Source organism: Lissotriton vulgaris, chromosome 12 (genome assembly GCF_964263255.1).
Source record: "Lissotriton vulgaris chromosome 12, aLisVul1.2, whole genome shotgun sequence".
NCBI classification, from domain to species: Eukaryota; Metazoa; Chordata; class Amphibia; order Caudata; family Salamandridae; genus Lissotriton; species Lissotriton vulgaris.
In genome coordinates this window covers 433,803,190-433,819,917 of record NC_141700.1, presented here as the reverse complement: position 1 = coordinate 433,819,917, position 16,728 = coordinate 433,803,190, and the positions used below count along the sequence as shown (strand labels likewise).

At 46.0% G+C, this 16,728-nt stretch overlaps 1 protein-coding gene across 1 annotated transcript in view; it reads right to left on the bottom strand.

Annotated features, from left to right (window-relative positions):
- SLC12A4 (solute carrier family 12 member 4) overlaps positions 1-16,728 on the bottom strand; it is a 533,265-nt gene that overhangs the window by 247,434 nt on the left and 269,103 nt on the right. Inside the window, exons 8-9 of the mRNA XM_086945194.1 lie at positions 15,315-15,529; positions 498-662 (exon numbers count right to left, since the gene is read on the bottom strand). Coding sequence (XP_086801320.1) covers positions 498-662; positions 15,315-15,529 — 380 coding nt within the window. The remainder of the gene's footprint in view (positions 1-497; positions 663-15,314; positions 15,530-16,728) is intronic.

Below are 16,728 nucleotides of genomic sequence, written 5' to 3'. Positions count from 1 at the left end.
GTGCAACAGTAGGGTAAGTGTTGGATAGTGTAAGGGTAATATGCATTGTAATGGTATGCATTGTAATGGTATGCGTTGTAGTGTCATGCGTTGTAGTGTCATGCGTTGTAGTGTCATGCGTTGTAGTGTCATGCGTTGTAGTGTCATGCGTTGTAGTGTCATGCGTTGTAGTGTCATGCGTTGTAAAGGATGTTGCGTTGTAAAAGTTTCGTTGTAATGGTAGTGCGTTGTAAAAGTTGCGTTGTAAAGGTTGTTTTCCGTCTGCAAAGGCTAAACTGAAGAGTGAAAGTAGATTACCCTTGGTTATTTATTTGTTTACTCAAATCCCTTTCCAATGACTGACGGCTATGGCCCAATGCTAAGTACCCCACCTTACACAACAATATATGTGCAGTAACGTTGTAAAATCTGATAACATTAAGTACACATTTTATTTTGTGATTTTAATTGAACTGTACTATTAATATTTTTAATTAGATGTTTTAAAACGTTCTTACCAGTTACTGAAGGGAAGAAGATTCCAACCAGTACAGTGAAAGCAGTGGCAATATCAGTAATAACATACATATGAAGATTGGTCTTAGAGCCAAGGACATCCACTGAAGGGTGATGAGCTTTCTCCAGTATCTCTCCTTTCTCCAAGTAACTGCTCCACATGTTATCTGGTTGAAAATAAATATAAACATCTTTTCATTGTACTCTTTTTTACATCATGATACTCTAAGGAGTAAGAAAGGGAATGGTTATAGAGACATGAAAGTTCCAGTATGAACAATCTAAGATTAAGTTTAGCAGAAGGATTTCTGTTAGATAGATCGGAAAAAATGCTTAAATTAGAAGCTGAGATAACAAAGAAAAGATATGGCTGGCATAAGGATGAACAGACTGGTCTACAGTGTATCTCTATCATTCATTTATGTATAGCATCCCAAATCATAAGATACAGAGTATATGGTTAAAAAAAAAAAGATCGCTACTTCTATTTCTTGGTTGGGTTCATCGTTACTATTAATGCAAACGTAGTTGGTGGTCATCTGTTATGTTATATTATGTTATACATATTTCTAAAGCACAACAATCACCTGGGTGCCGAGCCTGGCCCTGGCATGTGCAGTCTCTCCCTTCAATATGTAATAAAGAGGCCTATTTCCTCTCTATCCAATGTAATGTATGCATGTGTGGCAAGCCCTGGTTGGGCAAATCTGTACAATTGTAAAGGTAAATGGTTGGAAAGATATTGTATTACAGTTTTCCATAGAAGTGCATTACAGATAAACAGGAAATTCCAGTTTAGGCATACATATTTACATGCATGGTAAGGGCTGGCAAGTGTCTGGTCTCTTCCAGTAAATCACAAAAAAGCGGAGACTAGGTGTGGGAAAGAGCATTATTTAAAGATCTGGTTCGAGAAGTAAGTGTTCTTCTGTCTTCTGGTTTAAAACGGGCTCTGAAAAATGGGGACATGCTGCCATATTTAAAATGCAGAGTGAAGTCCCCAGATCATAGACATTTCCTGCTAATGTGGACACTAAAGAAATTTCAGGGAGTAGATTATCCTTCTAGGTATGTAGAGGTAGGGTTAATGGTACTGATGATTTTCAGTCAGTAGGTTATGGTTACAGTTTATGGACATACAGCTAAATTATTTAACAAAAGATACAGATTAGTTGAAAATGACATGCAGATGGATGAAAAACTGGTTTGTTGCATACCTACTACATAAAATAGACTTCAACAAAAAAAATTATTGTAGATAACAGAGGCAGGCCTTTCAGACTAATTCAACAATAAAATTGCAACAGGTCACAGGTAAATTACAGAATTCAGAAATACTTTGGAATAATACAGATGAATCATGCTTTAAGAATTTTTTTTAATTTCACCCAAAAAATTGAGGCAGGCTAGAAAAAGCGTTACCAAAGTTAAGTAACTTGTTCTTCTGATGGATGCTTCTAACCACAGATTTCTCACCTCTAGAACAGGCACCACTGCAGTATGTCCTAAATGGTTAAAGGTCTAAAGGTTAGACTCGGACCAGAGTGTCTTGCAGACCTGAGTGGGAAAGCACCCCACTCCCCGCTGGAACAAACTGTCAAGGAAGTAGTGCTTTGTGACCGTGAGCACTGATGTCTACTTGCAAACTGCCAGATGTCTAGCAACGATATCCCCCTTGACATTGCTGTTATTTCGGGCTTCGCCCTGGAGAAATAGGACTTCATTGTGTTGCTTCTTGACCAGTCCATAGCAGTTTTTGATTCAGTTGTCTATCCACCTTCACCTTCCCTTCTTTGCTCCAGAGAAACCTACAAAGAGATGATCATTCACGCTATGGTCGTTTGGGCAATCAATGTACAACGCTCTTTTAGGGTCCAGCCAATGGAGCCTCTCCTCTTTCATTGAAGGGTGAAGTAGAGCAAAAAACACTGGCAGATTGATAGACTGTGCAATGTGAAATTATATCAACCGTGAGCACCCCACCCTAGGAGGGAGGCAACCATAGGAATGATTACTGGCCTACCTGGGTCTGCAAAAGGTTTGCCTTCCAACATGTTGGTGGGTGTACACCATTGCAGTAAGTGGCAGATTTGGCTTGTATCCACAATAATGCTTTCCACTGACCCTGAGCTTGTCACCATTGGACTGTCAGCCAATCTTCCAAGGGCCTCAAGTGCAACCATGATTATGGGACTACTGCGATACAGGATGACATCATCCCTGGCAGGCGCAGGAACGTGCAGACTGTCATGTTACGATTTGTGTGAAAAAAAGCAGAATTTGTTGTAGGTTTGCAACTCTGTTTCTTTGGAAGGCTTGGCCCCTTGGGTGGCTTTTGATGGAGGCAATGGTCCTTGCCGAGCTTTGCCCTTCTCAACATACGCAAGACTTGAAGCCATACTCCCACAAAAGTGGCTCTCTGCCCCAGCATGGGGAAAGGTCTTATGTTCATCATGAGCTATACTCGTAGTTCACAAAAGTAGTCTCCCTCGGAGGTCTGGACTTCAATGTTGGGACCACCACTTGTTCATCATCAGATCTGCTGTTTGGTATCCATCGGAGGGTTTGCCCTAATGGTCCAGGCTCTTCCTCTTCATAAGCATCAAAGGCAGGGTCTTCCTTAACCAGGGTCGAAGAGATCTCAACCAGCTGCACAGTGTTGATACCAATGAGTTTTCTTCGACCTGAAAGCCTGTAGACTTGCATGTTCCTGGTCAAGCAACAGACAGATTGCACACCTGGTGGTGATCAGTACATAGGTACTGAGCATGGCAGTGAGGGCAATATTGGAGTGGTGACCATTCCATCACCTATAATCATTCCTCTGTAAGATGCCACAAGGAGAAGTATTTTCAGTCACCATAGGGACATGCCCCGATGCTGCTGAAGAACAACTACCGATTAAGGGTTCGATGTCTATCACTTGCGCTAAGATGTAGAACCAAAATATCAAGTAAGGACACCGAAGACATCCAACAATAACATGCATTCTAGGGCAAAAATCCGAGCATACTTGGTGTGTGTCTGAATCTGATGGCATAAAAAAGCCATCTTGAAGGAGTTACACTGCACCTTATGACTCAGGAACTTGCTTCAAAACAATACAACTTGTAAATGTCAGAGCCCAAGAGGAGGTGGCAGGAGGAGGCATGAGTATGGTAAGTTTATATACCAGTTAAATTCACCAGATTTAGTTAACTGAATAAATTATGTCGTTTCAGATTTAATCAGTGATGTTAAATTGATACTTGTAAATTGATACTTGTATAGCACACTACTCACCCACAAGGGTCTCAAGGCGCTTGTACGAATACCGCTGTGGAACCCATCCTGGCTTTCCCTGTGAGGCGTCCACTCCTGGGCACCCCCAAGGTGGAGACCAGGCATCCTTAGCGTTGAGGGGGCCGTTGTGGAGATTAAGCAAGCTATTGCCCAGAGTTGCAGAGTGGGACTCCATGATTGGAATAGGAACCGAGGTGAGAATTATCTGGTCCGTGGAATTTTTGAGCCCAAGACCCGCCGAGGCGGGGAATTGAACCCTGGTCCCGGGCTAGACCTCTGCATCAGGGTCTGCCGCTCTAACCATTGAGCCACACTTCTCCACACCATGTTGTTCATGATGTCATATAAGATGCATGAGGAATGCAATATGTTAGGTCATGAGCAGTGTATGGCAAAGGCTCCAGTTATAGTTTTTTCGGTTAACTAAAACTGGTGAATTTCAGTGTTTTTTTTACAGTTGCAGAAAGTTTTGCTTTAACAGACATTTTATCTTACCTATAATGTTACTTTAACTTTAGTTTTTTCAGTCACTTTCGAGGGTTTATAAAAGAATAAATTTATACCACATCTTTAGTTGGGCAACCAAGCCCCATGATTGAGCAATGTTCAGCCGCCCCACCTTTATTTGTTCTTTGATGCTGTAGATCTATGGATCCCCTTCAAATTTACATTGGGTGGGACGTGCTGAGAGTCATGGTGGATCCAGGATTCCATGGAATTGTGGAAAAAAACTTATTTTATTTTGACTCTGCGAACCCACACAAAGCGCTGCCACTTAATTGTTTTTTCCCCAATTCCCTAGGACACGGGGGTGGAGTCCTCACATCCTAAAATGGTGGCTGCAACTTTTTCTTAACGTGCAGCCAGCCACACATTTCGCATAGTTTGAGTCTGCAGATCTTCAATGTCTAGTGGATCATGCACAAAAGTACTGCGGCATGACATACATACATTTTGAACCATCATTTCGCAAAACACTACTGAACAGGTTTATAACAAATCACAAACGCACACTTTCTATTTGAGCTGCAGAATGCAGCATACATGGAAGGGGAAATGAATAAAGAGAAATGAAAGAATTTCCCCCCTTCGCCTCCGCTGGGGAGGCGTCTGTTTTTGGAACTGCCCCAGGTTTACTTGATTTTGCAAATATGGGGCAGCATCAACGTCCATAGGTGTTGGTTCGGAACCCCACACAAAGCCCATGGAACATCCACTTGGTGCAGAGTAAGGCAACGCAAGGACTTGCACTGCTATGCCTTACTCCATAACTTTGAGGACATGCAAAGCTATGCAGGGTGACTTTACACCGTCTCATAGGGATGGTTGAAATGCTTCCTCTGGTGATACAAGCCCCTCATAAATAAGCCCCAAAATATTCTGTACGTTTTTTAGGTCTTTCCCCATCAATAATGGGCAGCGTAATGAAAAACACATTTAAACATTGGTACTTAGTGGGAAGTGCACTAAAAGACATTATGAAACCTTTATTAGTAAATGTCCTCCAGAGGTCTATGTGTAACCAGATAGCCACAGAATTAAATCTTGATTTGGTGAAGTGGAGAATAGTCATGTGTATTTTTACCGCTATGAGGTCACAGCCTATGACAGAAAGCACTGTGAATATGTAAGTCATTATTTTATACTTGCATTACACACAGTGAAAAATAGAGAGCTGCAAAATGGGCAAATAGTTTTACAATAAAATAGTACTTCCAACATGCAGATTTTAGTAATACCAGAGCATAAGTAATGCAATTGTTTTTACATAACTATCCCTTTAACACCTCTTTAGGAGTACTAAGGGCTGAGGGCTGAATAAATGCGGTTACAATTAAAAGCATGCACTTCACAGCCCAGTGATTAACTCTTTGCGCTACCACTCAAAAAAACAAATCCTTGTCATACAAAAGCTTGGAGTGGTTTGAACAATTGAAGCCATAACTAGCTGGCTCCGAAGCACCCTTTACATTTGCAGATTAAATTATAGGCACATTTGCGTTTCATTAAGGCAAGCAGGTACACTGGCATGCAGGCTTTTCCAGCACTAGAGAGTCAGTTGATAAAACTTCAGCTGATAAGGATATAAATTAGCTATCCCAGGACCGCTGTCTTTTTCCAAAGGGAAAGCAAGTGTTTTTAGGTTGAGCCTAGAGCCAGCTCGCATGCGCTGCTCTGCGAGGGCTATTGCAGAGGAGTAGGTGAATAGACACTCTGCCCACTCTCTACCCATATTTGCGATTGTATTGTGTCATTGTCAGTCCTAAATGCTGTCTTCTGATTCATCAATAGGCCTGTTAGTCCCTCCTTAGTTCTGCCTCCTCCTCATGTATCCCCTCCCATGGTGAATGGCCCCATTACTTCGAGTGTTACACAGAACTTATTTAGATTGTGAGCACAATTTTCATTAATGAGATTCTCCTACTACAGGCATGACGTGCTTTGGTGCCTTCCTCCCCACCCGCGCTGCCTCCAGTTGTCCATGCCTTTAAAATCCCCCCACCTGCCCTCCCTCCCGGTTGCCCATGCCTTCTGCCCCAACCCACTCATCCTCTCGTTGTCGTGATGGCGTGGAAATAGTTTTAGGTGGATATGTATCCCAGTCCTTCGCATGCAGTTGCTGCCTTCTTCAGAAAGAAATGCTGCACTGTGTTCAGTCTTTGATAATCGGAGAACCAGGAGCCAGTACTTCCTAAATTTGACTTTTGAACTTGGCAGTTCTGCTTCTGCCTTAAAAAAATGCATGAGTAGTTTCTAATCACCCTTAAAGTGATTGTTCTGTTCCATTTGATATTGTGGGCATTGATTACAAGCAGGAAATATTGATTATATCAGATTGCCCTATTTCTTTTTGCTTGCCTGGACTCAAAAATATCGGCTATGTCGATAACCTTGCCTCTGTTGGTGGCTCTAGACAGCTTGGAGATCGATTTATCTTTATTTCATTCAACGCAAGTGCTTCCTGTCATTAATATTTTCTACGGTAACTGTCAAAAATGGTCAGCGCAACATCAAGAATCTACTGGAATTAATGGAAGATGTGGTGCATCCCGTGGTGAGGGCAGGCAAGAACAGTAATCCTTCCGAATTTCCAATTTATGCAATATATTATATGTCTAAATTAATAATTGCAGTAAACAGGGGAGCGGCCAGCAACTTGGCGGAGTGAGATGTGTGTCTGCACAGCTCCGGTGCAGAGAACTGATCCGACATACGTTACGGGGGCCTATGGTTCTGAAAATGAAATAATCAGATCTCTGGGGGTCCAATATCACCCCGGCGTCAGAAGATTGCAAGTGGAGGCTACGGCAGACCCGTATTACGTGGAGGTGTGGACCGGTCAGGAGGCCCGCGAGCAAAATCCAAGATGGTGCATACGGATCGCTGAGAAGGGAGGCGGCGCGGTGGGAGGCTCCAGAACCTGTCGGGAGCTGTGGGTGCCCTGCAGAGCGTCCTTGCCTGGTCACCGGTGCCCTGGAAGTGAGCGGAGGGCCCCAAAGACACTCATTGTCCCCCCAGGGGGGCGCCGTGACGGAGGGCGGAGGAGTGGACGCGGGAATCGTGGCCCGCCGCCGGACCGGTCATTGCCGCTATGAGAGGTGGGGGCTGGCATCAGAGACTGTGGAGCCTGGAGGGAGCTGTGAGGCAACAGCGGGGCCACAGAGGTCTGAGGTGTGAGGTGGCCGGAAATCGGGAAGACCAAGAGGAGCCCGGACGCGAGCTGGGACGGAACGCCCTGAGGCCTTGGTGAAGAGGGCCTGGGGAGGCCCCGTGCCCGGAAAGAAGGGGTCCCCTTCGGCATCCTGTGGGGACCGGGTGAGTCCTTTACTCCCCCTCCCCGATGGGGTCCATGGTTTTTGGAGCGCAATGAGGGACGGCCCAAGTTTTAAGCCAGAGGAAGGTAAGAGGGGCACAGCTCTGGAAGGAGGCGCTGTCCAGGCACGCTAGCGAACTGCTGCTCAGAGGTGAGAGATGCCCAGGGCAGCGCGAACTAGTGGAACCAGTAGTAGCGGCAGATATATCTCGGCAAGTCAACCAGACAGAAGATCACCCTGGGTCGCATGGGCTGTGAGACCTGTAAAGTAAGAGTGGAGCCAGTGTGGTGCGATTTCTCCATGGCCTTGTGGATTTGACCGACTGAGGACCGTGTCGGCCAGCCTACCCCCCACCCCTCCCCCCATCCTAGCCCCCCGGAGTTGAAACAGTGGGGAGAGTGCTTGCTGGAGGCAGGGGCTGGGGTTTGGCAGAGGAGCACGTGGGCAAGTCCTAGAGGCAGCGGAGCTGAGCACTGGGCTGGACAACGCCTAGAAAGACCAGTCCCTAAAGGTGTGCTACACGTCATAGCGCAGTATGGGCAGGACAAAGGACAGGGACCCTAAACCTCCCAGGCAGGGAACACTGGACAGATATACCAAGTCAGCCCCCCCGCCGGATGAAGATTCTGCAGCTACTAGTTCGGACACAGCCCTGCTGATGTATGCAATCCAGGCTTCCCGCGAGATCCTTGAGATTAAGATCGGAACGGTGGGCACGGAAGTAACGCTCCTATGGCAGGATCTTAGAAATCTGGCTGACAGAGTAAAGTAATCTGAAACGAGACTGGGGGAGGCCGAAGACACAATACTAGAGGTGAGAAAAGGCATGGTGGAGCTTCAGTCGTTGCATAAGCAGCTGCTATGGAAGGTGGACGACGAAGAAAACAGGGCAAGATGCAACAACCTCCGATTCGTAGGTTTGAGGGAGTGAATTGAAGGTACAAACATGGTGGATTTCTTGCACTCTTGGCTTCTGCGTACTTTCCCAAAGGATAAATTCTCTACCTGTTTCGTCATAGAAAGGGCTCACCAAGCGCTGTTGGCCAAACCGCCGGCTGGAGAGAGACCTAGGCAAGTCATTGCTCGTTTCCTGAATTTTTTGGACTGAGACATGATTCTCCGGGAAGCTAGAAATCATGAGGAGATCAGACTAGACAATGCCCAAATAATGATTTTCCCGGACTATAGCCTGGAAGTGCAGAGACAGCAACGCTCTTATGACTCGATAAAAGCAAAATTGAGAGCCCTCCAAATCCAGTACATGTAATTGTTCCCGGCCAAATTAAAAGTGATTTACAAGGACAAGACATATTTTTTTCAGAACCCGGAAGAGGCTTAGCAGCTGCTGGAGGAATGACCCCCGTTGGCGCGACCCTTGACTGGTGCTCCAAAGATAATTGCAGTAGAGAGGACCCTAGGAGGCCCCAGACAAGCGTCCAAATTGCAGAGGTCGAGACAAGAGCCGTGGAGAGCGTCTTCCAGGTGCGACTCCATACCCCAAATCAGTATCTGAAGGGCGGAGACGGCGGAGTGAGGTTTCCCTTGGCCTTAGCTGGCCGACAGGGTCTTGGTTTTCTTGCCTGGCGGAGAAGTCACGCTCAGATGTGGAGGGAGATCCTCAAGGTTCTTCATCGGAGGGGGAAGAGTCGGACAGGCAATCGCTGCATCCTTTGGCAGTTGAAATTAATGCGATGGAACAGGAGCCCACACCAGAAGCCATGGTGTCTCAGGGGGACTCTAACTCGTGAAGCGGGGACCGAAGTGGCTGCCCAAGTCTATATAGTGTTCGCCTGGAGCATGCAAGTTGGACACCCCCCCCTGAATGTGTTGTTTATCTGGTCTTTATCTTTTTTAGTTATTGCTTGCTCTTGTTTACACCTTTACATGTGGTTACTTTGAAGGTTTAGAGCGGGCCTCACTTCTTTTGGGGGTTTGGGATTGGGTGGACGACAGACCTCCATCACCCGAACATCTTATTCTCTGCCGACTGGCGGAAGATGGGACAGCGGGGGAGAGGGAGGTGGGGAGGGGGGAGATTGCAGGGGGACGTAGACTGTTTTCAGGGAGGGGGGAGAGGTTACACGTTGGGTGGGGCTGACTTATGTTTTTTTAGGCATGTCAAAGTTGGGATCACTCCATACACCTATATACTAAACACCAGACTCCTGCTACCACACATGCATTTTACACCTGATGTCTTCTACAACTGTGGGTAGCCCCCAGGTGGCTGTGCAAGTTAAGTGGCTGTACCCAGATCCTTACATGGAACGTGAACGGCCTGGGCAATAAAGTGAAGAGGGGACTGGTCCTGTCATACGTGAAGAGGGTAGGGCCAGATATTGTCTTATTGCAGGAGACTCCGCTTCAGGGCAACCGGTGTGGGTTTTTGGCAAGAGGACCATATAAAGTTTTGGCCCATGCTGGATACAAGACAGGCTCCAGAGGGGTTGCTATTCTGATCAAGAAATCACTCCCCTTTGTAGCTACTCAGACATGGACGGACCCACAGGGGACCTACGTGGGGATTAACGGGAACCTGGGGGTGCCAGAGAATCACAATAATCACAGTATATACACCACCGAAACTACAGGCTTGAACCCTATCTGCTGTAACTGATATCCTCCTGAACACACCAAACACATTGCAGGTGGTGGGCGGGAACTTTAATGATGTTATGTCATCTCTGCTGGACAGGTCAAGGAATCGGCTTGGTGACTCCATAATAACCCCCTAGCTAAGACCATCTCTACACTCGGTCTAATAGATGTCTGGCAGTGGTTGCATCCGGACGCCAAAACGTACTCCTATTTCTCAGGGGCTCACAAGGTGTATTCCATGTTGGATTATGTCTTCCTCCCTCGTCGTGCTTTTAGCGTCCAGGATGTGGCAGAGTATCAAGGTATTTCGGATCATTCACCTCTTCTGGTGCGACTAGGGTGGGGGAGACATACGTTGGGGGGAAGGGGATGGCGTCTGCCGTCGTGGGACCTGCAGAACAAGGAATTGGTGAGGGGACTCGGGGCAGATGTAAAGGTATAAAACATAGGATCGGTCACGTCAGGTGTAGTTATCTGGGAAGCTTTTAAGACAGTTATGCGAGACGGGTCCCAAAATAGGATAGCCTGGGAAAAAATAAAAGCGCAGGACGAGCTGAATACTTTGGAAACCCATATCCTGGAGCTAGAGCCTAAGCATGTGGTAGACCGAGACGCATAGACTCTTAGACTTCTAGTGGACAAACAACAGCAGTACAAGGCCCTAGTGACGGATGAAGCCAAGACGTAGGCACAGGCGACCCTTCATAGACTATATGATGTTGGGGATAAGTCTGGAAAGCTCCTGGCGTGGTTAAGCCGGAGAGAGCAGGATGACCGCTGGGTGGAACAGGTGATTGACAGGCAGGGGCAAATTAGGCGGAACGACGTCCAGATAGTGCAAGCATTCGCCGCCTACTATGAGGATTTTTACAAAACTAGAGGTCTGGGAGTGCTAGCAGATGTACTGCCATACATGGACAGCATTGAGACCCCCGCTTTATCTGAAGAGGATCAGTTGAGCCTTGAGGGAGAGATAACAATCACTGAGATCAAAGAGGCCTATTCCAGACTCTGTCCATGGAAATCTCCCGGCCCGAATGGATTTCCCGCTGAATTCTTTAAAAAACTGCAGATCTACTTGGTGGCCACCTGTTGGCCCTGTTTGAAGAGGCAGTCCAAGAGGGCATCCTACCGCCTGATCTTCGTATGGACACAATTATTCTGATCTATAAACAGGGTAGACCCCCCAAAGAATGCGCGTCTTATCGCCCCATCTCACTACTGAATGTGGAGGTTAAACTCTCTGCGACAATTCTGGCCCTTCGACTGCGACTGGTAATTCCGACCTGGTCCATTTGGATCAGACAGGTTTCCTGTCGGACAGGGCGACCAGGTTAAATCCTAGGTGAACCCATAACTGGCTGATGGAGGTGCACAATCGTCCGGATCCCCATGTGTTTTTATCTTTGGACGCTGAAAAAGCGTTTGACGCAGTGCATTGGCTCTTCCTTGAGAGAGTGTTAACCTCTTCACTGCTAATGACAAGGGTAACTCGTCGTGCACTGCCCATTCATTTCAATGGAAATCTCATTAGATGGGCCTGATTCCAATAGCGTCCAAGTGGTTAATCAAGTTTGGTTTTGGTCTCAAGTTCCGGAACGGAGTGAGACTCCTCTATACAGACCCGCAAGCCAAGGTACAAGTAAATGGGGTTTTGTCAGAGGACTTCCCCATACAGAGAGGGACCCGGCAGGGCTGTCCCCTGTCCCTGTTGCCATTTGCTCTTTCTATAGAGATAGCGGCATGTGAAATTCGGCAGAAAAAGAAAAAAGACGGTTTAAAATTGAGCAGACGGACACGTTTGAGGAAAAAATATCGCTATATGTGGATTACGTCCTTTTGTATGTCACCCACCCGGCCACTACAATCCCAGTGCTGTTTACTCTGCTACGCCGCTATGGCGCCTATGCAGGATATAAGATAAATTGGCACAAGTCGATCTTATATACCCCCAGACGGGGAGAGGACTGGCCCCTCTTGCCCGGTGCTCTAAGGGTCACGGACGAACGGTTTACATATCTTGGGATATATATATATATATATAACCATGGACAGAAATCTCTCATACCAGAGAAACATTAAGCGGGTGCTCACAAACTTTACTGATGACGCTCCCCCTTATGATTTTAGGGCGTGCTGCAATGTTCAAAATGATAACGTTACCGCGGTTCCTTTATGCCCTACAAAACGAATATTTGCCCCTTCCCCTGATCCAGGTTTTTAAAGATATAAATGCTGAGCTCCGGTCATTGCTCTGGTTCTGGAGACAATAAAGGATAGCCCTAGGTACAGCGCAAAGGAATCAGTACAATGGGGGGGATCTCCCTGCCGAATATCAAAGCTTATTATTGGGCTGAACACTTATCACGATAAACGATTGGCTTCACGCTCCAGCAGATCACCCCACATATAACTTAGAGAGAAGGAAAATGGCACAGCGCACCCATTTACACTATATATATATGGGGGTAGAGGGAAAGAAAGACTGCACTCAGCAACGCAGGTTACAATGGAGGTATGGGAGAGAGTGACCAGAACGATTGGCTGGACACACAAACCAACGAAACATACCCCGATATGGCACTGCACGTGGTTAAAGGAACTGTATAAGCTGAGGGGGTTTAAAGGATGGGATGACATTGGAATTTCCGTATTGGGGGATCTGGTGAAAAGGGGAGATCTAAAGTCATTCCAGACCTTGAGATCGGAATAAGGACTGCACAGCACTCAGTATCTGAAATATGCGCAACTGCTCCATGCTTGGCGGGCATAGAAGGCGCTCGCCTCTTCCTTGCCAGAGTATGCCCCGCTTGAGGGTCGTTTACTGCAGGAGCACATCGCTTGCAAAGTAGTTTCCCTGACTTATAAAACTCTGATCAATAATATGCCAGACGGGCTAGTGAATCTTAGAGAGACATGGGAACAAAATTTAGGGGAGATGGATACAGTGGACTGGGAGACAGCCCTGATGCATCCAAGGGAAGTTGCAATTAAGTCCCGTCTCCAGCTCATCCAATATAAAATCCTGCATAGGGTACGACAGACTGTGGCTGCACTGTATGGGGCGTGCTAGTGACACAAACTGCCTGAGATGTGTTCAGGTGCAGGGGGACTTTTATCATATTACTAGCAGCCCGTCCCGACCTTGTCCGGGAGCAATCAGGCTTCCCCGACCCCCCCCTGCCCCGACATTGTCCGTGGGTCCCCTTACCTCAGCCACTGCTCCTCCCCCGCGCTCCTCAGTTTACCACTCCACCGCTGCTCGCTCCTCACCGCCGCTGGTCACCGCTCCTCCCGCCTGTCCGCTGCTCGTCACCTCACCGCTCCTCCCGCCTGTCCGCTGCTTGTCACCTCACCGCCGCTGGTCACCACTCCTCCGGCCTGTCCGCTGCTCCTCACGTCACCGCTCCTCCCCGCGCCATGTTCGGCGCTCCTCGTCGCGCTCCTGGACGCCGCTCCTCCCCGCGCTCCTGACGGGAGCACGCACGTCGCGGCCGGCGCTACTTCAGAGGGACTACTTTTTTTTTTAATGTACATTTTTTAAATAACTTTTTTTAAAAATTTATATAGCCTATAACCATCTGCACACCCTGACGATTACAACGGTGTATCGGGTGTGTGGATTGGCGCTGTGGTTCCCGAGTTTACCCGCCTCAAAGCCTCAAAGTTCTTCCTTTATTATAGTAGTATAGATCTGGATAATAGGCTAAGATTCTGAGGGAACTAAGTAAGGTGCTGGAGGTGGTTCTCCCGGTGGACCCCAAACTGGTGCTGCTGGGCATAACAAATGATGTGGACTTGAATCGGCCACTCCTGATTTTTGTAGCGCTAGCTCTAGTGGTGGCTAAGAGGGACGTGGCCCGGGCGTGGCGTGCTCACATGCCTCCTCGGATAGACGATTAAAGAAGGGGCATGGATATGTATATGGCAGCAGAGGGGGTCACATACAAAGCGAGGGGTTGCCCTAAGAAATTCATTAGAGTATGGGGGAAGTGGAGACAATATCATGGCCTAGACGGGGGACTGTGAATCGGAGAGGAATAGGTACTTGGTTAACCAGGTTGCATGAGGGGCAGCTTCGGAACGATCTTTGCACTTTACAGAGTTGTGGGGCACTAGTATATAGCCCTGTCATGATGCTATTGAGATGGTAGGTCCGGCAGGAGGAGGGAGGAGGGCAGAGGCGAGACTGGGTATGGGAGATGGTTATATGTGACATGCCTGTTTTAAAAAAAAAAAAAAGATTGCAGTAAACAAAGTGATACGTTTATTGGCACTTAATATTATGATTTAGTTGCTCCATACCTGCCAACCTACAAATTGATCTCAGGACTCCAGGTTCTCGCTGTGATTCGCGCCCCACATACTGAAGACCTCTGGTCTACAGTGACTTGTTAAATCCAAACAGCTGTATGATTGGTCCTATTTCCACCCACATCATAATGAAAATGAAATCCTAGCTATGAAGGTACTCCAATACCATTTCTACAGCAGGTTAAGTGAATATTTGTGAGATGTTGCTAAGGGAGCAGGGGAAATTGTCATAACACATACACAACATATTGTACAAAATGGCTAGCTTCAGCATTCCATTCCTCCAACCTCATTGAGTAAAAGAAGGGATATTTCCCAATAACTCAGCGTCAGTCTGCTTGGGCTGCAAGAGAGTCTAAGCTACAATCTTCCTCTAAATGTCAAGGTGGATTTGTGGTATGTCGGTCAGAACTGGTGGCAAGAAACACAATCCATGTAGAAGAAGGACGTGATGAGTAAGATCTAGAAAGCTGTGCCTTGTTAAAAGTATGTATATTGGGGTGAACATAAGACCTTAGAATATACATGCACTGAAATCAGGAACTATGATGGATAACACCCCTTAAAAACAATGGTGCATTAAGTGATCTACAGATTCAGAATATTTAATCAAATGGAAGATAAAGCATTTTGAAACAGATATTGGTACAGTTACTACTAAATACTGCTAAACACTAAGGCATATAATGCAAGACTTTTACAATTATTGTAGCCATGTCCTGGCTGGACTGAGTGCAGTACATTAAGACTAGAATGTCAAATTCATAATTTCAAATGGGCTTTTCTACGATTGTGACAAAACTTTATTACCTCTTAAAACACTGCTTGAAGCCCCGGGAATCCCTGCAATTTCAGTAACATTATTAAGCAAAAAGTACTGATCACAGTTCTCAGTTGTTAAGTTTGAGGAGTGGCAGAACTGCTCCCAAAGTTTGGTAGGCACTGTGATGTTGTCCACGACCATGGTTTTTGCACAACTATCAAACTGATCTCGTGACAGTGTGCGGTTGCCCAACATACAAATCCTGCAAATAGCAAAAAAAAGAGAAAAACATCATGATTAAGCTTCTACTGCATAGTCTCTCTCTCACCCCCTCTCCTCAGTGGCCTTGCAACTACTAACCTTTAAAAACAAAAACACTCCTATGGGAAAATATATATGCAGACAAAAAGGAAGCATGCACAAACATTTTGGGATACAGTTTGTGTGCCAAATATTTCATCCACTATTGATCAATTGATTTTTTCTATTTCCCTGGAAAATCATTGACAGGAAGGTCTCTCCTCTGATATTCGTCTGAGGGTCACTAAATCAGACTTATCCTCAGAATACCCTTCATGACAAATTAGATTCCTGCCATCAGTACATCAGAGTTCGGGACCACTCATGCACCTTTATCTAATGCAAGCAATTGGCTGACTACCAGTAGCAAACGTTGGTTTATCACTAGTCTTCTGTTTCTTTGGAGTTGTTATGATTTACTCAGAAGTATCTGCAACATCCTCCAAACTTTACTTTCCTTGAGGCAGAAGATGCACAGTCTGAGCCCTGCATGTACATCTGCTTGTGTTACAAATTCATGGAAATTAACTTGCACCTTCAAAGGAAGACATCTCGTCCTATTATTGAGTGTACCCAATTACCAAGGCTTTCTAAAACTGTTATAAAGCTCCAACCTGTGGGAGTTAACTTTTCCCTTTCTTCTTAAACATGGATTTCTTAGGTTACTATTTTTCTCAGTTTAGTAAGTACACATACAGTTCCTTGAAAACCAACCCACACTGGTGTATTTATTTTTTTCTAATTATTTTCTTTGTCTAATCATCCGAAATGTGTCTGTCAGATCAGTTTTCCCAGACCCTGGTTTTTAATTACCATCTACCTTTGCATATGTATATTGATGTGTTGTTCAATGGCATTCATGTACAAGAAATACCACCAAAATTCTGAGAGACAGAATGCAGGTCTCCATACAACCTAATTCAAACATGTGAGTGCTGCTGGTATAACCACTGCATTGTAGTCATATAGTTGGTATAGTTGCAAGTACATCCAAAAACCATCAATGTCAAACTAACACCAATTTACGAACACCTTTTTACTATCTACAATAACATCTTAGTGACCATAGCAAATGTTGCCTGTTGGCCTTATAAGATGTGTGCAAATTCAATGTGTCAGACCAACCCATCATTTTGTTCAGCCGAAGCCAGTTAACATTAG